Source organism: Delphinus delphis, chromosome 13 (assembly GCF_949987515.2).
Source record: "Delphinus delphis chromosome 13, mDelDel1.2, whole genome shotgun sequence".
In the NCBI taxonomy this organism is placed as follows: Eukaryota; Metazoa; Chordata; class Mammalia; order Artiodactyla; family Delphinidae; genus Delphinus; species Delphinus delphis.
The window spans coordinates 22,416,656-22,441,125 of record NC_082695.1 but is presented as its reverse complement, the minus strand read 5'-3'; the positions used below and the strand labels follow the sequence as shown (position 1 = coordinate 22,441,125).

The following is a 24,470-nucleotide window of genomic DNA, read 5'->3' as shown; positions in this document are numbered from 1 at the left end:
ATCAATAGCTCACACATCGTATTTCACAGCAGGAGGCGGCGGCAGCCAGGCACAGACCCCCACAGCCTCAAGCGAAAGCAACTCCTGAGCCAGGCCTGTGACAGGAGGGAGCACGGGGTGGGGGGAGGAGTGAGGACGCGGCCCTGATCCTTACGGCACCAGCACTAAGCTGCTGCTGCCTCCCTTGCCTTCCGGATCACTGTATTAATTGGGCCACATGCCGAGCTTAATAAGGGGAACAAGCAGAGGACAAGTGCTATTCTCTGTGATCCTAGGGCTCTAGCTGAGTTCAGAAAGCAGGAGCCAGAAGTGACCACTGCACTATTTTCTTCCTTAAATAATTAAAGCACATTTAATTACTTACTTCTTGCTTCAATCTTCTCCCAAACACAAGATTTTTAAGATTGCTGCTTTTTCTAAATAGTAAGTCAAAAAAACGCATTGGGCCTCAAAGGAATAATGCAAAGACAAGCAATAAAATACAGTAAATTTTTCTCCAGTTTTCCTCTTGCAGGTCAATGAAAAGCTTGGCCGATTTGTTCTCTAATTTCCATCATATTACAATTCCCATTAGGTGGATGACTAGATCCCCATTATCCTCCACTTGAAAAAAGTCTACAACCCCCTTCTGCTCTCAGCATTGCACCCTCCCTGAGACCTCCACCCCAATCATAAGGGACCTCCTGTTTGCAAAGCGGTTTCAGCTCACAAAGACCTTCAGGTACAGTGTGTCCTCTGATCTGAGACACAGAAGAGAGATACTTAGCTCCACTTGACAGATAAGAAAACCGAGATCTGGAAGGTAAGTCAATCACTAGGGTCACATACTAAGTTTCACATCTGGCTCCAAGGTCAATGTCTGTACTGCTGGGCCATGGAGCCCCTGACCTGTGGTTGCCAGATGCCAGGAACGTGCATCTGCCATCCTACAGGCAGTGCAGGTCCAGGGGTGTGTTCAAGCTACTCTCTGCCAGCCTGGAGGCTTACACACTCCTTGCCGTGATCAGATCTCTCACTTCTAAGCTTTCCTCTGCTGACAAAGAGGTCAGAGAGGGCTCTTCTTGAAGTTGCCACTATGACCCTGTGCTGGCCCAGGAGCATTTCTTTGTCCAGCAAAATCCATTCCACTGCCCCCCACCCCACCCCAAAGCATCCCGAAGAGTACATCTGTGGCCTGCCATCTCAGAGAGCAAAGAGACGGAGCCGAGAGCACAGAGACGGAGCCGAGAGCACAATGGATCACACTGGGCATTTCATTCTAAACCTCAGGGCCGGGAGCCAGCTTCGTCGGAGGACCCAAATTAGAGAGCTGCACACAGACTAATTATTACCCCTCCAAGCCTGCAAGTCCTAAGGGCAGCCGATTGCAGCTGCTGCTACTCTGTCTAGTAGTTCATCCAAAGCCATGATTGATATTTCTCAGCAGCGGGGCTCAGATTAGCTGTGCGGATTGCGGTGAGTCAAAAAGGTCTAAGAGTAGAAAACAATGATGCAGATCGTCCAGACTGCTGATAACGTGCTCCTGGCACCTCTCGCTGTGGGCGATGTGCCGCCTGGGCTGACCTGCAATGGGGAAGCGCGGCTGGAGTCTAATTCCAGCAGTGGGCGCAGAGATGCTTCCCTACATTCCATCACCATCTAATTAGAAAAGGAGAAGTCTGGGCACAGGAGACAGGCAGGCAGAAAGAATGAAAGCTTAGCTGCATGGACGATGGATGGATGGATGGATGGATCGATGGATGGGTGGATAGGTGGGTGGATACATGTGGGCTTGGCTATCTCTGCCCACAACGTGCATTAATCACACTTCACTCAATTCACTGCAGAAATAACTAGGGATGTGTCTTTGAGATATGCTGTTAGAGTTTATTCCTCATTTCCAGAGCTGACATCCCACCATCATTTATTCATCAGCCAAAAAGACCCAACAGGAATAAAATAAGAGTAGGCAGATCCGTGCTCAAAGGACTCCTGTGAGCCCATGACCACTCCTTACCTCCCGGCCGAGACCACCACCAGGAGACAACGGCAGTTCACCTGCTCACCTGCTTTCTGGCCTTCTCCTCCCTGGCCTGAGCTTTCATCTGCTGAACTTCCAAAGAATCAGCCTTCCTCCTCCTCATAAACAGGTCGTGGTTCCCGATACACAGCTGGAGAATCTGTGCAATGAAAGCAGGAGAAATGTTATACCCACACGTTGACTCCACTGAGACAGCACAGCAGCTACAGCATCTTGGTCCAAGGGCTCTTGTGGGGAACCTGAGAGAAGGTATGGAGGGAAACACCAACGTCCTCCCTGTGGCCTCCAGGCCTCAGCTCTGGAGACAATCACAGTGAAGAGAGGAAGGGGTGCCATTTAGCTTGTCTTCTGATGCCCCTCACTCTGCGGAGTCAGGGCATGGCTCCGCAGACCAGGGAAGATGACGGCTAAGCTTGTTCAACAGGCAGGGCTGGGACAACAAGTCATTCGTGCGTAAAAAGTAAGTTGGATTCCCCCACCTCCACCACATGCAGAACTCGACTCCAGAGGAATTAATGCCTTAAGTGCAAAGATCAAGCCATGGAAATTCTTAGAAGAGAACATAGAAGAATATCTTGATGGTCACAGGATAAGGAAAGATGTCAAGCAAGACACAAAAAGCGCAAATAGTTAAGGAAAAGATGTATACGTTTATCTACATTAAAATTTGTTAAGACATAAAAAGCAAGAGGAAAAATAAGACACAAAGTGGAAGAAGAGATAACCAATAAAGAAAACAAACAACCCAAAAGAAAAACAGCCAAAAGACAAGAAACAAGTTTGACAAAAGAGACAATGAGACTGGCCAATAAATATACAAAAAGATATTCAACCTCATTAGTAAAGATGCAAATCAATATGACACTGAAGATACCATTTTAAATGCACAAGATTGGCAAAAATTTTTAAAGGCTAATAACACAATTGCTGAGGATATAGGATATAAGGCAAAAGGAAGTCTCACCCAGGGTTGTTGGATCTGTACATTAATTCACCTTCTTTGGAAAACAACGTGACATAACCTTGAATTTGGACATATACCACATGCAGGGCTATGTGAAGACACTCTCTAGACTCCACGGAAGCAATTGCCCATGCGCACCAGTGGGCAGATACAAGATGCAGAAAGCACTTAATTGTCCATTAACAGGAGAACGGAGAAAAAAAATATATATATATATATTTTAACAGAATATATAATGGAATACTATACAGCAGTGAAATGAAAGGACCATATCTTTGAGCATCAACGTAGATAAATCTCAAAAAATAATGTGTAAAAAAGGCATGTGACAGAAGAACACAGTTGATAGCACATACATAAATTTCAAAAACATACATAACTTGCCGTATACGAACTAAAGTTCTGATGAAAAGCAGGGGGATATTAAGCACACAGCTGAGAATGGTGGTCACCTTTGGGGAGAGGGGGGACAGCAGGGTGCTAATGCAAGGACGGTTCCACAGTGTTGGGAGTGTGCTGTTTCTTAAAGCTTGGTGGTGGGTAGGTAGCTGTTTATTTCTGTTGTTCTTTATACCCCATGTATACATTATACATATTCTTTCATATGTATAAAGTACTTCAATAAAAATAACTTTTAGAAATTCCTCATCACAAAATGTATGTTTGACTCTTTAGGTTACGCTAAAGAGAAATCTTTCAAGGCTGATCAGAGAAGCACGTACCAAGTGAGTTATCATTCTACACCTCACAACATGTCACTCTGATACTGGTTCAAAAACGGCTTTCAATTTCACAGAAAAACTACAGTCTGTAACAAAAACCAGGATCTCAACTTACCAGCTTATTAACACGAAGCTTTGAGGAGTTAAATTTGAAGACATCAATTTTCTTATCCAATGGCTTAATAGTAAACTGAAAGGAAAAAGCAGAAAACAGTTTCAGTCTGATAGCCTAGAACATTGCCACCAACTGGGAAATTCCACAAAAGCAGCAACCCCCCTAGCAAAGTTCCAGCACGAGGCCATGCCTTGTCCTGGCTTCATGGTGCCCAGGAAGTTCAGGATCCTGGAAGCTGGGTTCTCGGCACCATCTTAGGCTTGGAAATCTGAAATACAAACCCTTGACAGGCCCAACTTTGAGGCCAACACTGGGAGGGCCGCTGCAGAGGCGGCCCTGCCTACAGGAGGCTCACCACCTGGCTGGAACTAGACCAACAAGAGTCAACTACTCAAGAGATTACATCACGTGTTAGTGCCTCATTGGGTGGCACAAGTCACAAATCCTCAGGGTAGTATGGACATAAGCTGGTCTTAGACAAAGAGTATGACAGAGAAGCTAAAAGGTAGGATGGAGGGGCATTCTGGACAGGGCAAGCAATAGGAATAAGGCAGAGATGGGGAAATGAGCAGTGTTAGTGCACACGCGCGCGCGTGTGTGTGTGTGTGTGTGTGTGTGTGTGTGTGTGTCTCATTATTAACTCTTTGATGACTAAGATAAAACCATGGGTTTAGACTGGGAGGAAGGCAGGAGTCGGGGCTGGTGAGGTGGGCTGGGGATGGGCAGTCAGAAGGGCTTAGATTTGATGTGACAGCATACAGGGTGTCACCCCAGATTTCCAAACATGGGGATGGTTTGAAGAAAACTGTTAATAGAAAGAATACGGTTAAAGAGTGACAAAGAATGGACTGCAATAGAAAAGGAAAATACTACAAAAATCAAAGGGGAGAGAAAGAGGAATGCTATGGATGGGCGGGTGGGAGGGTGGGTAGCTTAGTAGGAGAACCCAGGGCCAGACTACCAGGCAGGGTCGAATATAAAGAAAAAACGGCAACTGTTGTTCTCATTCATTCCTGATGAGACCGGACACATCCTAGATTTCAAAGATGCACTTTATTTCTTTTTTTTATTTTTTAATTTTTAACATCTTTATTGGAGTATAATTGCTTTACAATGGTGTGTTAGTTTCTGCTGTATAACAAAGTGAATCAGCTATACATATACATATATCCCCATATCTCCTCCCTCTTGCGTCTCCCTCCCACCCCTCTAGGTGGTCACAAAGCACCGAGCTCATCTCCCTGTGCTATGCAGCTGCTTCCCACTAGCTATCTATTTTACATTTGGTAGTGTATATATGTCCATGCCACTCTCTCACTTCGTCCCAGCTTACCCTTCCCCCTCCCCGTGTCCTCAAGTCCATTCTTTACGTCTGCATCTTTATTCCTGTCCTGCCCCTAGGTTCTTCAGAACCTTTTTTTTTTCTTTTTTAGATTCCATATATATGTGTTAGCATACGGTATTTGTTTTTCTCTTTCTGACTTACTTCACTCTGTATGACAGACTCTAGGTCCATCCACCACACTACAAATAACTCAATTTCGTTTCTTTTTATGGCTGAGTAATATTCCATTGTATATATGTGCCACATCTTCTTTATCCATTCATCTGTCGATGGACACTTAGGTTGTTTCTATGTCCTGGCTATTGTAAATACAGCTGCAATGAACATTGTGGCACATGACTCTTTTTGAATTATGGTTTTCTCAGAGTATATGCCCAGTAGTGGGATTGCTGGGTCATATGGTAGTTCTATTTTTAGTTTTTTAAGGAACCTCCATACTGTTCTTCATAGTGGCTGTATTAATTTACATTCCCACCAACAGTGCAAGAGGGTTCCCTTTTCTCCACGCCCTCTCCAGCATTTATTGTTTGTAGACTTTTTGATGATGACCATTCTAACTGGTGTGAGGTAATACCTCATTGTAGTTTTGATTTGCATTTCTCTAATGACTAGTGATGTTGAGCATCCTTTCATGTGTTTGTTGGCAATCTGTATATCTTCTTTGGAGAAATGTCTATTTAGGTCTTCTGTCCATTTTTGGATTGGGTTGTTTGTTTTTTTGATATTGAGCTGCATTTGCAAATATTTTCAAATATTTTCTCCCATTCTGAGGGTTGTCTTTTCGTCTTATGTTTTCCTTTGCTGTGCAAAAGCTCTTAAGTTTCATTAGGTCCCATTTGTTTATTTTTGTTTTTATTTCCATTTCTCTAGGAGGTGGGTCAGAAAGGATCTTGCTGTGATTTATGTCATAGACAGAGATGCACTTTAAACATGAATATCCACTCCCAAGAAAGACTTGCTAAGCAGATGAAGTCGTTTAGGAAGATCTATTCTTGGGTATTTCTTTCACATGCTATATTGTCCAACAAGGGGTTAGCACACAGAGGACAGAAAAACGGTCCTTTGTTTCGCTTTTGGTCAAGTGAACTTAGAAGCAGTATTGCTCTTGTGTAGGCTGCTATTTATGAATTTAGTGAGCTTATTTTTGGCCCTGCTATCAAAGCCCAGAGCTGTCAGTGGGAAACCTCAAGGAGTGGGGAAACCACAGGCTCGGTGCCAATCCGGGGCATGCACACAGAATCAATGGCTCACTTAAAATAAACCAGCACTTCTGTTGTGACAGCATGGTTGTTGTATATAATGACCAAGACTACTTCTCATCATGTCAAGCCAGCTTGGGGCCCTTGCACTGTGCAAGTTACTGACCTGACGGAACTCGGGGGCGCCTTGCCCCGGGAGAGGGAATATTAGTTTACTGTGTCGAGCCATCGCACTAGGGGAGACTTCACTGCTTGGCTTCCGTGAAGGATGAGTGTTTTGGGAGCCTTTAGCACACGAAGTTGTGGAAGTGCAGTAAATAGACTTTATGAAATTAGGAGATGAAAAACTACCAGCACACCTACTGCTTTAAGTCACGTAGAACTTTCAGTTTAAGTGCTTTAAAAAAGAAATACCTAAATGCTCATCTCCTGGATTACTTACAAAAATCTGAGAAGCCAAAATGTTTTGAATTAAGAAGCTCAATCTGTCTCATCAAGCATGGCCGAGTGGATCTCAACCACATACTGGCAACCAGGGGCCTGGTGCTCCTTTCCTCTAGTTGCTACACGAGGAAAGAGAAAGCAGGAAACCTGCACGGGGTGGGGGCTCTGCAGGCAGCCACGTGGGCCGTCTCTGTTACTCACTCCACGCCCGGGCCTGCCTTCCTCAGCCTGGTGCAGAGTCTCAGGGCCCGTCCTCTGTGCTTCTCTGGAAACTCGGGGGATGTGGCTTCTGCTATTCCTCTCACCAGACACAGGTCACCTGATCCCTCTGCATCTCTGCTTCCTGAGGTGACACAGAGCAACCAGAACACAGCCCCTACTCTCACAGCAGTGTTCTTGTGAGGACTGAATCAGAGCCAGGGCAAAGCTGCTGGCAGGTGGAAAAGCACCATATCATCACCACCTCTGTCACCAGCCGCTCACACTGAGGTTATGTATCACGGCAGTTGAGTCACTACTTGACTATAACTTCCCTGAGGGCTGAGACTGCATTCTCTACATCTTTGTTTCTCCCACAAAACCTAACACAAAGGAGATGCTCAAAAACTCTCTTAAACTTAACAATGAATGTGGCTACCAAAGGGGAAAGGGCGGGGGAGGGGATAAATTGGGAGATTGGGACTGACATATCCACACTACTGTATATAAAATAGATAACTAATAAGAACCTACTGTATAGCACAGGGAACTCTACTCAATACTCTGTAATGACCTATATGGGAAAAGAATCTAAAAAAGAGTGGATATATGTATATGTTTAACTGGTTCACTTTGCTGTACAGCAGAAACTAACACAACATTGTAAAGCAACTATACTCCAATAAAAATTAATTTAAAAAATTAACAAAGAATGAATAAATATAGGATTACAGCATTAGGGAAAAGTCACAATCCTATATAGTAATATTTGAATTCTAAGTTAGAGTGCTCATTTGAGCTATTCAAACTTAATTTTTCTTTAATTCTTGTAAGCAAGTTGGCCTGATATCCTTTATATCACTGCTGATATGTATACATTATGTATACTATATATACATTCATATACATGTTATGGAGAGGTGTGTGTGTGTGTATACCCATATCTCTGCACCGCATGAATCAAGCACTGGACACAGAGAGAGGGTTTAATATATACCGCATTTAAAATATAAAGAGAAGGGCTTCCCTGGTGGTGCAGTTGTTAAGAATCTGCCTGCCAATACAGGGGACATGGGTTTGATCCCTGGTCTGGGAAGATCCCACATGCCGCAGAGCAACTAAGCCCGTGTGCCACAGCTACTGAGCCTGCACTCTGGAGTCAGCAAGCCACAACTACTGAGCCCACGTGCCACAACTACTGAAGCCCGCGTGCCTAGAGCCCGTGCTCCGCAACAGGAGAAGCCTGAGCACCGCAACAAACAGTAGCCCCCTCTCGTCGCAACTAGAGAAAGCCCACGCACAGCAACTAAGACCCACACGGCCAAAAATAAAAATAAATAAAATAAATAAATTTATTTAAAAATAAAAAAACAAAGAGAATTCTCACCAGAAATAGAAAGCCAAGTAATAAGAAAGGGTTACTTTCTGGTTTGTTTACTGTTCTCCGGGTTTTAGTCCTGACAGTTGAGCTTCCCAGCCTCTCATTAGTCAGCAGAGGGGTTTAGTGATGCTGTTTGAAAATAGGATGCCAGTACTGTTCTGTAAATACTATAAAGATCAACAAGCAAAAACCCAAAGCCTGGGAATTAAAGGATCTTGCTGCTAACAAGGAGCGGTCTGGCTGGGGCTGCTCCAGAAGGAGGAGAGATGGGGAAAAACCTGCTGGGCCGCCAGGGCATCTACAGTGCAGACAGGTCCTACCTCCTTGTCGCTGTACGAGATGTTTCGGATTTCGTTCCACGGGAAGGAGATCTTGGGGGTCAGCCTGTTCTCAGGGTCATAAATGTGAAGCCCCAAAGCATCCACTCCGAGCAGCAGCTCTGTGCCCTTTTTATTCTGTAGATTTGACAAAGAACAGCCACCGTCACCTCCAGCTGAGGCTCAAGATTTTATTCAACTTCCCGAAGAACCTGGCATAGACCGTTACATGTGACAAGTTTCAACAGGTCCCAACAGAAGTCACTGTTGTCTTAGAACCCAGGGGGCCTCCAGCTTCCTGAACTGGGGCAGGTGGAGGCAAAATGATACCATTCTTGTTACTCATGTGTCCCACGGAAGGATCACTGGGGGCTCCTGTCACTGGCTCGATGGCTAAAGTAGAGGTAATCGAAACACTGTTACCGCTAATTAAATAACTGGCTTATCATAGATGTAGAATAAAAACTTGTAGGATTAAACACCTCTTATATTAAAAGAAAAGGTTATTGTACTACCAGAAAGAAAACTCTAAATGCTGGGATCAGATGGCCTTATTTTACATTAAAATGTAGTTTCAATGTGATAAAGCAAGTATAAAGTGTTAACTGTAGAATCCAGGCTGTGGGTATACATAGGTATGCACTGTAAAAGTCTTCCAACTTCCCTGCATGTTGGAAATTTTTTACTACAAAATATCGGAAAAATACATCAAAATGAATTATATATAAATTGTACCCCAATAAAGCTGTGTAAAACTTTAATTGATAGACTGTACACAGGCTGTAACTCTGATGGCAGTCCGGCCAGCAGCCAGGGCACCCATAGGGCAAGCGCCCTGGGCCCCCATATCACTGACCAGTGTGCACCTGGAAGCCACCTCTTCGGGCTGCAGGCCCATCGCCCTGTGCTGCAGTCTGGTCCTCGTACGGCAGTGGGGGGAATCTCCCCACACCTGACCCCTTGCTGACAACAAGGAAACGGACCCAAGACTCCAGGGCAGGAGAAAAGGTCTGCAAACCGAGAAGGTGCCGGGACTGTGATGAGAAGTACAAGGCTAACAGCAGGCGTCAGGAGGAGGAGTGAGCACTCTGAGATACATCTTTTACTTGAGCTAACACCTGAAGTCAGATGTGGTCACCAAACCAGGAGGGAGAGTCGTCTGCTCATCTGCAGGGCTCTTAATTAAAACCACTGTGTTAACACAAGTGAGGCTTTGTGCTTTAAAAATCTATAGTACGTTTTGGAAAACAAGACGTTTCATTATGTTTCTAGCTTAAGTTTTTTAAAAAAATGGATTGCACCCTCTGCCTCCTATCATGAGGCTCCAACTGTTCTAGAGAATAAACAGAGAAGTGGGGACTCAAGCAGCCCCTTTCAAATTGTTTTAAGCACACGTCTTCCTTAGGTGATGGTGAAATTTCGGGAACTTTAACACAAAGACACTAAAATATCCATTAGCCTCATCTATCGCGCAATACAAGACACACACGCACAAAATAGTATAATTTAGTCTGCTGTAGAAATATTCCCTCATAAGAAGCTGGTTTTGAAAGGTTATAAAATACTAGTTTTCTAGAATGTAGGTGGTGGAGCAAGAGGAGTCATATGGACAAAACCACAGAAATGTGTCAAATGAGTCTGACCTTAAAGAAACCAAACAATTAGCAAATACAAATTAATAAAACTTTAGAAAACAACCTTTGGCGTTATTAGGGAAAATCTTTTAGGCATTTGTATACTATACAAAAATGACATAATTTGTCAGCGTGCCTTATTTTATGCAAATGATCCATTAAAAATACGTATTTAGAAAACAAAGTAGAAAGCTATCCCTAGGATATTTTACATGTGTTTCAATTTACCTAAATTTAATACAAAATTTATGGAAACCTTGAAAAGGAAAGCAAGCCTTAACTATAATGATGGCTGTTTTACTGTCTACTCATCTACAGTTTGGAACCGGGAATGAAATACTTCAGCAAATCGCATGAACTCCTTTGGGAGGAGCTGCGACCAGCAGCAGAGCCTCAGGAGAAAGATGCTTGAAAGGCCGGACAGGGACTGAAAACAAACGCTTCTCGGGTGCAGGAGCAGCGGGTTCCCACAGGACAGCGGACTGTTAATGGTCTGCATAGAAAATCAATTAGCCTGCCAGGGAGAGTCCCCACCCAAACAAATCAGTAATCTGTAAAAGCAGCTTTATTCTCCTTGTGTCCTGGGGGAAGAAAGTATTTACAGGTGTTCCCTGTGGACCCGGATCTCACAGAGCCAGAGATAATCAAATGTTACACCAGAGCATTCAGACAGGTTTCTGCCCAGACAGGACCAGGCCCTCACGGGCTCCACTGATACGTAATCACCTAGGATCTAATTTAAGTCCCAATATAGAAAATGAGGCTCTTAGACCCTCCCCTTCCTCTTCCCCTGAACTGTTGAATACCGCCCTGGGATGGGGAGGGACCCGTTTCAACAGTCTGCCCTCATTCAGTCTCCACCCACACACAGGGAACTCGCAGAGGCTTCTACACACCCGGATTGTAAAGTAGTTCACACCGTACATCTCCAGGTCCTGAGCTATCTTCAAATATTCCATTTCAGCTTCGTCCCTGCGAGGAGAATGAAAGACACCGTCACTGGCACGGAAATGAGAAATCTGGAGGGCGGCGCACACCGAGCTGAGCTTCGAAACTGTGGGAAGACGCGAGCCAGGCAGCTACCAGCCAAGCTCTGACCGATCCCAAGTCTGTTAACCACACCACACAGAGGTGAAGCAGAATTTCCCGTCCCCATGAAAACAAGGGAATCGATTCATTAGTGTCTCTTGGCTTCAATTTCATGCTTTACCCTTGGTAAATAGTGACACCCGGCTTGAGTAATTCAAGAAAAGCACATAGTACATCTGCTCCCTCAAATGGATTTGTATGTTCGAACTTTACGTAAGCTGTTGCTTTATCTAATTGCGTACTTTCTTCACCTAGAAGGTTTTGGTAATGATGTATCTCTCTCTGCAAGCTACCTGAGAGCTGCCTTTCTGATTTTATTCCTTTGGGTGTTATTGGAGGTTAAGGCACCTTCCTGATTTTAATCCTTTGGATGTTGCTAGAGGTTAGGGCAAGAGCTATCCAGGCTGTCAAACCCAAGCCAGCTCACCCACTTCTAAGTTGTGAGTCAGACTTAAATTTAAAGGAAGCTCTTGAAGTAGCAATGACTTGCAGAAAACTCCCAGATAGGTACAGTGTTGAAATATCTTAACTCAATTCTCCCTATGACCTTGCCTTCTTCCCTCTCTCCCATCTCAATATGGTCTCAAATGAATTTAAAAAATTCAACCTGAGAGGATAAGCAGTGGCAAGCAGGTGGAGAAACTTGAAATCACACACGTTGTTGAGGTAAATTGATACAATTGCTTTGGAAAATTGTTTGATGTTATTTGTAACAGCAAAAACCAGGAGACAATGGGACAACCTAAATGTCCATCAATAGTGGAATGGATAAATAATGTGTGGTCTATGAATACAGCGGGATTCTACACAGCAACAAAAATGGAAAAAACCACCGTTACAAGCCACAAACCGAAATCTCACAATATCATGCTGCATAAAAGAAGTGAGGCACAAATAACAGAAACTGTCTGATTGCACTTATACAATGTTTAAAACAGGCAACACTAATCCATGGAGTTGGATTCAGAAGAGTGGTTACCTCTGGGAAGGAGTGATCGGGGGCACGTGCTTTCTTGTCACCTCGTGTTACCTGGTGTTTTCACTTTATAAGAATCCATCAAGTGGTATATTTACGACTTGTCCACTTTTCGGTATACTTTTTTAAGAGTTAAAAACAACATGTGGGCTTCCCTGGTGGCGCAGTGGTTGAGAGTCCGCCTGCCGATGCAGGGGACGGGGGTTCATGCCCCGGTCCAGGAAGATCCCACATGCCGCAGAGCGGCTGGGCCCAGGAGCCATGGCCACTGAGCCTGCGCGTCCGGAGCCTGTGCTCCGCAACGGGAGAGGCCACACAGTGAGAGGCCCGCGTACCGCAAAAAACAACAACAACAACAACAACAACATGTGATAGGAAGTTGATTTGAAGAAGAGAAAAAAAATATTAAAGGCTAATGAAAAGATGATCAATTCCTAAAGTGATTGGGGAAATGCTAATTAATATTTAAGATACAAAATTTCATCTTTTAGATCACAAAAATTAGATTGGTTAAAAACCAGTGTTGGGGAGAGAATGGGGGGGAAGACTTTCACACACAGCCGATGGGCTTGTAAATAGGTACAACCTTTTCAGAGGGCAATTTGGAGGCACCTGTCAAGACGCGAAATGCTCACATCCTTTGCTTCAGCAGCTCCTCTAAAGGATCTATCCTCAGAACTACTCATACAATTATATAATGATATCAGATTGTACACTGCAGAACATTCTGTAAAAGTGAAAGACCTATAGCTACTCCAAATACCATCAGTAGAGGAATGGATGCAAAAGCTATGGGATATGCATATAATAGAACTTTTTTTGAATTTTATTTTTTTGCACAGCACATTCTTATTAGTTATTTTATACATATTAGTGAATGTATGTCAATCCCAATCTCCCAATTCATCCCACCACCATGCCCCCACCACTTTCCCCCCTTGGTGTCCATACATTTTTTCTCTACATCTGTGTCTCTGTTTCTGCCCTGCAAACTGGTTCATCTGTACCATTCTTCTAGGTTCCACATATATGCGTTAATATATGATAATTGTTTTTCTCTTTCTGACTTACTTCACTCTGTATGACAGTCTCTAGATCCATCCAGGTCTCTACAAATGACCCAATTTCGTTCCTTTTTATGACTGAGTATTCCATTGTATATATGTACCACATCTTCTTTATCCATTCATCTGTTGATGGGCATTTAGGTTGCTTCCATGACCTGGCTATTGTAAATAGTGCTGCAATGAACACTGGGGTGCATGTGTCTTTTTTTAAAAAAAATATTTATTTATTTTATTTTTTGGCTGCGTTGGGTCCTCCTTGCTGCATGCGGGCTTTCTCTAGTTGCAGTGAGCGGAGGCTACTCTTCGTTGCAGTGCACAGGCTTCTCATTAGGGTGGCTTCTCTTGTTGCGGGGCATGGGCTCTAGGCGCACAGGCTTCAGTAGTTGTGGCACGTGGGCTCAGTAGTTGTGGCGCACGGGCTTAGTTGCTCTGCGGCATGTGGGCTCTTCCTGGACCAGGGATTGAACCCATGTCCCCTGCATGGGCAGGCAGATTCTTAACCACTGAGCCACCAGGGAAGTCCCTGCATGTGTCTTTTTGAATGATGGTTTTGTCTGGGTATATGCCCAGTAGTGGGATTGCTGGGTCATACGGTAATTCTATTTTTAGTTTTTTAAGGAACCTCCATAATGTTCTCCATAGTGGCTGTATCAATTTACATTCCCACCAGCAGTGCAAGAGGGTTCCCTTTCCTCCACACCCTCTCCAGCATTTGTTGTTTATAGATTTTCTGATGATGCCAATTCTAACTGGTGTGAGGTGATACCTCATTGTAGTTTTGATTTGCATTTCTCTAATAATTAGTGATGTTGAGCAGCTTTTCATGTGCCTCTTGGCTATCTGTATGTTTTCTTTGGAGAAATGTCTATTTAGGCCTTCTGCCCATTTTTTGATTGGGTTTTTTTTTTTTTTTTAATATTGAGCTGCATGAGCTGTTTATATATTTGAGATTAATCCTTTGTCCGTTGATTCGTTTGCAAATACTTTCTCCCATTCTGAGGGTTGTCTTTTTGTCTTGTTTGTAGTTTCCTTTTCTTGGCAAAAGCTTTTAAGTTTCATTAGGTCCCATTTGTTTATTTTTGTTTTTATTTCCATTACTCTAGGAGGCGGATCAAAAATATCTTGATGTCAAAGAGTGTTCTTCCTATGTTTTCCTCTAAGAGTTTTACGGTGTCCGGTCTTACATTTAGGTCTCTAATCCATTTTGAGTTTATTTTTGTGTATGGTGTTAGGGAGTGTTCTAATTTCATTCTTTTACATGTAGCTGTCCAGTTTTCCCAGCACCACTTATTGAAGAAACTGTCTTTTCCCCATTGTATATCCTTGCCTCCTTTGTCATAGATTAGTTGACCATAGGTGCGTGGGTTTATCTCTGGGCTTTCTATCCTGTTCCATGGATCTATATTTCTGTTTTTGTGCCAGTACCATACTGTCTTGATTACTGTAGCTTTGTAGTACAGTCTGAAGTCAGGGAGTCTCATTCCTCCAACTCCATTTTTTTCCCTCAAGACTGCTTTGGCTATTCAGGGTATTTTGTGTCTCCATACAAATTTTAAGATTTTTTGTTCTAGTTCTGTAAAAAATGCCAGTGGTAATTTCATAGGGATTGAATTGAAACTGTAGATTGCTTTGGGTAGTATAGTCATTTTCACAGTATTGATTCTTCCAGTCCAAGAACATGGTATATCTCTCCATCTGTTTGTATCATCTTTAATTGCTTTCACCAGTGTCTTATAGTTTTCTGCATAGAGGTCTTTTGTCTCTCTAGGTAGGTTTATTCCTAGATATTTTATTCTTTTTGTTGCAATGGTAAATGGGAGTGTTTCCTAATTTCTCTTTCAGATTTTTCATCATTAGTGTATAGGAATGCAAGAGATTTCTGTGCATTAATTTTGTATCCTGCAATCTCATAGCGCTGGTCAGAAAAGATGCTCGATATGATTTCAATTTTCTTAAATTTACCAAGGCTTGATTTGTGACCCAAGATGTGAACTATCCTGGAGAATGTTCCAAGCGCACTTGAGAAGAAAGTGTAATCTGCTGTTTTTGGATGGAATGTCCTATAAATATCAATTAAATCTATCTGGTCTATTGTGTCATTTAAAGCTTGTGTTTCCTTATTACTTATCTCATTTAAAGCTTGTGTTTCCTTATTACTTATCTGTCTGGATGATCTGTCCATTGGTGTAAGTGAGGTGTTAAAGTCCCCCACTATTATTGTATTACTGTCGATTTCCTCTTTTATAGCTGTTAGTAGTTGCCTTATGTATTGAGGTACTCCTATGTTGGGTGCATATATATTTGTAATTGTTATATCTTCTTCTTGGATTGATCCCTTGATCATTATGTCCTTCCTTGTCTCTTGTAACATTCTTTATTTTAAAGTCTATTTTATCTGATAGGAGTATTGCTACTCCAGCTTTCTTTTGATTTCCATTTGCATGGAATATCCTTTTTCATCCCCTCCCTTTCAGTCTGTATGTGTCCCTAGGTCTGAAGTGGGTCTCTTGTAGACAGTATATATATGGGTCTTGTTTTTGTATCTATTCAGTGAGCCTGTGTCTTTTGGTTGGAGCATTTAATACAGTCACGTTTAAGGTAATTAGAGATATGTATGTCCCTATTACCATTTTCTTAATTGTTATGGGTTTGTTTTTGTAGGTCCTTTTCTTCTCTTGTGTTTCCCACTTAGAGAAGTTCCTTTAGCATTTGTCGTAGAGCTGGTTTGGTGGTACTGAATTCTCTTAGCTTTTGCTTGTCTGTAAAGCTTTTGATTTCTCCGTCAAATCTGAACGAGATCCTTGCCGGGTAGAGTAATCTTGGTTGTAGGTTCTTCCCTTTCATCATTTTAAATATATTGTGCTACTCCCTTCTGGCTTGTAGAGTTTCTGCTGAGAAATCAGCTGTTAACCTTATGGGAGTTCCCTTGTATGTTATTTGTCATTTTTCCCTTGTTGCTTTCAATAATTTTGTCTTTAATTTTTGACAATTTGATTACTATGTGTCTTGGCATGTTTCTCCTTGGGTTTATCCTGCCCGGGACTCTGCGCTTCCTCAACTTGAGTGGCTATTTCCTTTCCCATATTAGGGAAGTTTTCAACTATAATCTCTTCAAATATTTTCTCGGGTCCTTTTGCTCTCTCTTCTCCTTCTGGGATCCCTATAATGCGAATGTTGTTGCGTTTAATATTGTCCCAGAGGTCTCTTAGGCTGTCTTCATTTCTTTCTTTCTATTTATTTTATTTATTTACTTTTGGCTGCATTGGGTCTTTGTTGCTGCACATGGGCTTTCTCTAGTTGCAGTGAGTGGGGGCTACTCTTCGTTGCGGTGCGCGGGCTTCTCATTGCTATGGCTTCTCTTGTTGCAGAGCACGGCCTTCAGTAGTTGTGGCTCATGGGCTCTAGAGCACAGGCTCAGTAGCTGTGGTGCATGGGCTTAGTTGCTCTGCGGCATGGGGGATCTTCCTAGACCAGGGCTCGAACCCATGTCCCCTGCCTGCATTGGCAGGTGGATTCTTAACCACTGCACCACCAGGGAAGCCTTGTCTTCATTTCTTTTCATTCTTTTTTCTTTATTCTGTTCCACGGCAGTGAATTCCACCATTCTGTCTTCCAGGTCACTTATCCATTCTTCTGCCTCAGTTATTCTGCTATTGATTCCTTCTAGTATATTTTTCATTTCAGTTATTGTATTCTTCATCTCTCTTTGTTTGTCCTTTAATTCATCTAGGTGTTTGTTCTTTAATTCTTCTAGGTCTTTGTTAAACATTTCTTGCATCTTCTTGATCTTTGCCTCCATTCTTTTTCTGAGGTCCTGGATCATCTTCACTATAATTATTGTGAATTCTTTTTCTGGAAAGTTGCCTATCTCCACTTCATTTAGTTGTTTTTCTGGGGTTTTATGTTTTTCCTTCATCTGGTACATAGTCCTCTGCCTTTTCATTTTGTCTATCTTTCTGTGAATGTGGTTTTCCTTCCACAGGCTGCAGAATTGTAGTTCTTCATGCTTCTGCTGTCTGCCCTCTGGTGGATGAGGCTATCTAAGAGGTTTGTGCACGCTTCCTGATGGGAGGGACTCAGTAGAATTCTTAAAATGAACATAAATTAGCACTGAATGCAGTAGGTCTGTACATCCTGACAGGCAGTAAGTACCCACGCCCCCACGCACCAGAAGAAGGACACACACAATACCGAAGACCAGCACTGCTGCCAGCTCTCCCTTTTTCTTCTGTATACTTCGGTACTGCATTTTGTTCAACAAACACATCCCAGTTTTGTAGTTCCTTAAGAAAGAAAAAAAGGCCCATAAGGTAATATAAATCAGTGATGAAGCAGCCTCACCTGGCTCGGCCTCGGTGCTCTGCGTACCAGGCTGTGATTCTTTCCTCCCACATTTCTGGAGTCATTTGATACAGATTTATTACCTAGCAAAAAAGAGAGCAAAATAAAAAACCCACACACAAAGAAAGTTCTGGTATTGTTTGGTATTTTTATAATTATGCATCATTTTTACAAAACAGCAAAGCTATTTTTAAAAAGCCACATACAGGGAGCCAGTCACATGCAGAGGTGGGTGTGTAAATAAGCACCGTTCAACCTGAGTCACAACTCGGAAAGCTGCACCATTTCTCAGGCCGCGGGGCTCCCCTCGCCTGGCAGCACCCCTCTTTCCTGGGCCATAGAGCCCAGGGGGAGGACCTTGCTCAGGAGCAGAGCTCACTAATTTCGGGCCAGCCGCGGGCCAGGCTGTACGTGCTGCTGCCTTTGCCTCTGCAGAAATCATCAGAGGAGCAGGTAAAGTCAGGGGAAGGTGAGGAGCAGACCTTTATCACACATGACAGGGGAGCGGAGCTATAAAATCAGAAGCAGCAAAAGGGAGGGAAGGACTGCTTCTGAGGCTAATGAACAAGACGAACACCACCAAGGATTAAAAGCTACAATGCCCCCCCCCCCCACTCATCCCTATCCACCCCGCCTGCGCAGCTGCAAACAGCTCATTTCCCCAGGCTGAACTCAGGCTGCTCCACGCCCCTCCCTAGGAATCACTGAGCTCCCCCACCTTTAAAGAAAGGACCATCCGCAGGCCATGCCTGTCCTGGCAACCCCAAATGAATCCCACGAACCTTTGCTTTTTAATGTTCTTAACAGAGATCATTATTCGAGATTGATTACAAAACATTTATAAAAATGTTCTTGCCACCTACGTCCAATATTCCTTCCGGTCCTTTGGTTATGTCTTCCCAAACAGGGAATTTGACTTCTTACCCTTTTTGGAAGCAATTCCTCTTGGGCCAAAAATCCCCGCTTGTGAACAGAGGGGTCGTAGTCACCATACTGGAAGGAGAGGAAAAGGAGAGCGTGGGATTGAGATTCTAAAGACAACTGCGTTTCTGAACAGGTCGACTCAGCCTCTGTCCCTCCCAGCTCCAGGGAGCAATTTAATTCTGATGACAAGTCAAGATTGCAACCTTGCTAGTTTGTTATCCTTGGATGAAAATACAAAACTGATTATATCTGTGAACAGAGCCGCATAATCCCATAAGGGATGGATGGGTGACATGCTAATAAGAATGTGACATTTGTAGAGAAATGTGGCCAAGTTTTCTAACTCCTGAAGGAAGCCGTCACTACCAAAACAGCTTTTGAAAGGAGATAACAAAACATAACTGTGTAAGTTGTGATTAGCAACCAGTGATAAGAGTCTTACCTATAAATGCTTCTAAGTGGCTGGTAATTGGAGCCAACTGATAGGTGGGAGCTGGGGATAATGCCAGCAATATTTTTAATACCTTTCAATCAAGGCTCTGAAAAATGCTTTGGAAAAATCTGATGCCAACACTGTCATTTCTATCGTACAGACAAAGAAATGAGTAAAATGTTAACAGATTTTCCTGAAGCTGCAGAGCAAATCACTCTGGGGCCTGCATTTTAATGTACTCACCAGGGACAATAACTTGAAGTTTATTTTCTGATTTCAAAACAAATACCCCTCCCTGCTCTGCAGCGGAAAGGTCACCACAATGAGAAACTGCGCACCTCGCTGCAACTAGGGAGGGCCTGCGTGCAGCAATGAAGACCCAACACAGCCAAAAATAAATAGAATGGATAAATTTATAAAAAAACAAACAAACAAACAAATAACCCTTTCCTAGAAAGTGAGTCTGACCAGGAAATAATCAGAATTGAAGGAATTTTTTAAAAGAAACTAACCATAAAATATATAGAAGATCAAAGCCTATCTCTTGTCAATCAGCATTCAGTGGCTTTTCTTTTGACCCAAAACAGCAAAGCTCAGTATTTTAGTATTATCTTCTATAAACATTTATCCTTTTTGCCACCAACATTGGAAAAACAAAAGAAAGGTCTGGCACAAGGCTGTTGGCTCTACATCCCACCAAATTAGGTGAGGACATGGCCTACCCTCATTCCCAAAGAACCTTAAATTAGATTTCTGGTGAGTTTTCCAACAGACACTCATGAGACTGAAGAGATGTTCATCATCAACTGTAAATCATGACTTTTTCCCATACTACCCTTCTATAAAAGCCCCGAGGATTAATATCTCTTATGAACCTCATAATTACCTTGCAAATAACAGAATTGTAGTGCATTGCTTTTTCAGTTTAAAAAATTAACTGGTCAAACTTAAATACTTAACCCTGTCTATGCATTTCTTCATTTAAAAAACTTGAAGGAGGGACTTCCCTGGTGGCCCAGTGGTTAAGACAACACGCTTTCAATGCAGGGGGCATGGGTTTGATTCCTGGTTGGGGAACTAAGCTCCCGCATGCTGTTCGGTGTGGCCAAAAAAATTAAAAAAAAAAAAAAAATGAAGGAAACTGGTTTCTCTGGATCTCTGAAAGGCCAGGGGGGCGTAATAAGTCAGGAACTGTATGAGCTTTAACAGTACTCTCTGCGGAGAGTACAGGTAAGAGCCTGAAATTGGGGGGGAGGGGGTATGGGAGGCAGGCTGCTTAAAGTTCAATTCCAGCTCCTTCACTTATTAGCTGTGACCTTAGAAATTTTGTGTCTGTTTTCTCATCTGTAAAATGGGAATAACAACAGTATTTATCTTATAGGATTCTTGTGGGGATTAAATGAAATACCCAGAAATTTTTTTTTTTTTTTAATTTTTTTGGCTGCACCATAAGGCATGCAGGATCTTAGTTCCCTAACCAGGGATCAAACCCTTGCCCCCTGCATTGGGATCGTGGAGTCTTAACCACTGGACCACCAGGGAAGTCCCGACCCATAAAAATTTTAAAACTATGATTAACACACAGCATTCAATACAACCTGATGTCAAAAGATTAAAAACTCAGGTCATGTCAACTCTCCAAGTCTGTTTCCTAATTTGTCAAACGAGAGCATTTGTCTTGGAGGATTTTGAAGCGGGGGGGGGGGGGGGGGGGGGGGTGGGGGGGGCGGGCGGGCTCTGGAGCATCCCCTGAGGCCCCGAGTCAGGCACCCTCTCTCTAAACCTCAGCTTCCCCGTCTGGAAAGCAAGGGTCAGAACAGTGCCTGCCTCCTGGGGGGTGACGAGGATGAAGACAGTCAGGTAAGCATTTTGCATGGTGCCCAGCTCATAAAGAGTCAGGTATCACTGTCATCAGCTACGTTATTTATGATGATACTGGTTACTCTTTGCCTGTCAGATTCTTAAAGGGGGAGGATGATAAAGAAAGCCCTGTGAGTTGTACTTGCAAACCTCTCAACAGTGCTGACCAAACTCTAGTGCTTTTGCAAGCAGATATGCAAAATGAAAGCTGTAAATTCAGGCTCCAAAGGCTTGCAAGATTAATGATCCACATTGTCATACTGAGCTCCCAGCTACTCCACTGATCAAATGCTACATCTGAGCACTGGGGAGGTGGCAAAGACACTGCTGAAGGAACTTCTCCACTGGACTAATTCCACTTATAACATTAAAGCCACCTTGAGGTATGTGCCTGCTCTTAAATGTCTTTTTTTTTTTTTTTTTTGCGGTACGCGGGCCTCTCACTGTTGTGGCCTCTCCCGCTGCGGAGCACAGGCTCTGGACGCGCAGGCTCAGCGGCCACAGCTCATGGGCCCAGCCGCTCCGCGGCATGTGGGATCTTCCCGGACCGGGGCACGAACCCGTGTCCCCCTGCACCAGCAGGCGGACTCTCAACCACTGTGCCACCAGGGAAGCCCTTAAATGTCTTTTTAAAAAACAAAAGAAGAAGAAAATCCTCAAGTTGTGGTGGCTGGTGAATATAAAAGAAATTCAGACCACTCCATGGATGGAGATGGCTGTTCCTCCTCATTTTATGTACAGAGGCATCCCAATAACATAAGCAGGAGTGAATTTGCTGGGAAGCTAATGAGGCTTGGGTTTCAGGTCTCTGCACCTGCATGGGCCTGTACCTAATTTTATATTAATAATTTGGTGTTCTTGCATTAAAAGAACACCCTAAATTATATAAGCTTCAGGGCCCACAAAACCTGGATCCACCCCTGATATAAACCAATTGAATTTAAATTCAAGAAGGGAGTTCACCTTTTAAAGGACTCTCAGAGTCACTTCTTAAACAGAGACAAATACTTTCCTCTGCTTATATGTACGAAAAATTAGACCAAATGCTCTGAATAGGATTTCACGAAACATAAAGGTCTAATCAATACATATATAGAATAAACAGTTAGATCCCAACCGCACACCAGTCACTAAATTCCAGATGGATTAAAGACTTAAACCTATAAATGAAAATCCATAAAAATACCAGAATAAAATATAGAAGAACATGTGTATATTAAGTTGGTGAAGTCATTCCAAAAGTCACTCAAAACACGAAAAGGACTGACATGTAAAAAAAGATAAAAGATTAATATCCATAATATATAGGTCCTATAACTGAATTAGAAAAAGACAAACAATAAAGTGGAAAAAACAGGCAAGTCATAAACACTTGATTCACAGAGGAAAGAAATACAAATGGCCAATAAGTCTATGAAAATGATGCCCCAGTGGTAATCAAGGAAATGAAAACTTTAAAAAAATCTACTTTTTTGTCAAATTAGCAAAAATTTAAAAGGCTGATAGCAACCACTGTTGATGAGGATATGGAAAAACAGATATTCTCACCACTATTGGTAGAAGTTAAATTAGGAACTTTTGGAGAGCAATTTGGCCATAACTATTTAAATTTTTTTAGATAAAATTTACATAATAAAATTCACAATTTTAAGCATATAATTCAGTGGTTTTTAGTACTTTCAAAATGTTGTACAACCATCACCACTGTCTAATTCCAGAATATTTCCATCACCTCAAAAAGAAATCCCTTACCCATTAGCAGTAAGTCCTAATTTCCTCCTCCTGTCCCCTGACAACCACTCAACCTACCTTCTGTCTCCATGAATTTGCCTCATCTGGACATTTCATACAAATGGAATCATACAATATGTGGCCTTTCCTGTCTGCTTCTTTCACTTAGCATTATCTAAACTTTAAATGTTCCTATCCTTCAACCCATTTATGCCACTTCTTGATATTTATCATAGACAAATGTTGTTCGTATGTGCCCCAACAGGCGTACTCAAGGATGTTCACTGCACCCATTTAAATAGAAAAGTAATAGAAAGAAAAACAAGCCTAAGTATCTACCAATAAAGATATATTTAAATAAACAACAAGGAACTACTGTATAGCACAGGGAACTATACTCAATATCTTATAATAACCTATAACGGAAAAGAATCTGAAAAAGAATATATACATACATGTATAACTGAATCACTTTGCTGGACACTTGAAACCAACACAACATTGTAAATTAACCATACTTCAATTAAAAAAAAGAAAACAAAAACAAAACAACAAAAAAAGATATTTAAATAAACCACAGCCCCTCTGTTCTATGAAATACAGTTCAATAGTTTAAAAAACTGAGTACTTTAAGAACTCTCTTCTGACAGTTTTAAGTGAAAAGGGTGCGCTATGCAGGATTTCCTCTAGAGTGGAGGCCTAGGAGTGGAATTTCGGGGACTCGGGGAGCGGGTGTCTCCTCACTGACAGGCCCCTACCATACCCATCACCCCACAGAGCTTATGCCAATTCAGTCTATTCCTGCATGGAAATGAGCTCAGAGCTTCTATTCAATTTATTTATTTATTTTACTTTTTTTTTTTTTCAATTGAGGTTGATTTACAATGTTGTGTCAATTTTCTCTGTACAGCAAAGTGACTCAGTTATACATATATGTATATTCTTTTTCATATTCTTTTCCATGATGGTTTGTCATAGGATATTGAATGTAGTTCCCTGTGCTATACAGTAGGACCTTGTTCTTTATCCATCCTATATTAATCCTTGTCAATCTCATGGGTTTGAAATGTTTCCTTATTGTTGCTTTAATTCTTCTTTTTCTTGATTACTAATAAGATTGAGCATCTTTTTGTAGTTACAGATTCTTCTCATACTCTATAAATTGCCTGTTATTTGTACCCTTTGCTCCCATTTTTCTGCTTTTTTCTTAGAAACCTTAGAGTTCTTTATATTCAGGGATATATCTGCAATTCTACTTCTAGAAATCTACCTTAAGGGGAAAAAGCTTTTGCACAGGTACACAAGGAAGCATATAAAAGAGTTCTCAGTAAAGCACTGCTTATAATAGGGAAACAGCAGAAACTAAACCTACCTCCTCCTCAGGAGGATAGAAAAATAAATTAGGCTTATTCATCAATGGCTACCATACAGCAGTTAGAATCAATGAGCTACATCGACAAGTACAACACAATACATATCAAAATTGACATTGAGTGAGAGAAAATACCCATTTGCAAAAGGATAAGCCCCCCCGAAAGGGGAATATGCAGAGGATAGTACCATTTATATCAACTTTTACCTCCTGGGTATTTTTTCCCCTGGATTATTTTAAAGTTAGTCTCCTCCCATCCAACTGACCACTGCCCAAGTTGGGAACCCCACAGTCTCAGCCAGATGACCACCACAGCCTTCTAACAGGTCTCCCTGTTT

The 24,470-nt window shown here is 42.4% G+C and overlaps 1 protein-coding gene across 3 annotated transcripts in view; it reads right to left on the bottom strand.

The window, feature by feature from the left end:
• NF2 (NF2, moesin-ezrin-radixin like (MERLIN) tumor suppressor) overlaps positions 1–24,470 on the bottom strand; it is a 78,962-nt gene that overhangs the window by 21,050 nt on the left and 33,442 nt on the right. For all 3 annotated transcript variants that reach the window (XM_060028311.1, XM_060028310.1, XM_060028312.1), the window contains exons 5-10: positions 18,737–18,805; positions 17,813–17,895; positions 11,236–11,311; positions 8,709–8,843; positions 3,822–3,896; positions 2,046–2,159 (exon numbers count right to left, since the gene is read on the bottom strand). In XM_060028311.1, coding sequence (XP_059884294.1) covers positions 2,046–2,159; positions 3,822–3,896; positions 8,709–8,843; positions 11,236–11,311; positions 17,813–17,895; positions 18,737–18,805 — 552 coding nt within the window. The remainder of the gene's footprint in view (positions 1–2,045; positions 2,160–3,821; positions 3,897–8,708; positions 8,844–11,235; positions 11,312–17,812; positions 17,896–18,736; positions 18,806–24,470) is intronic.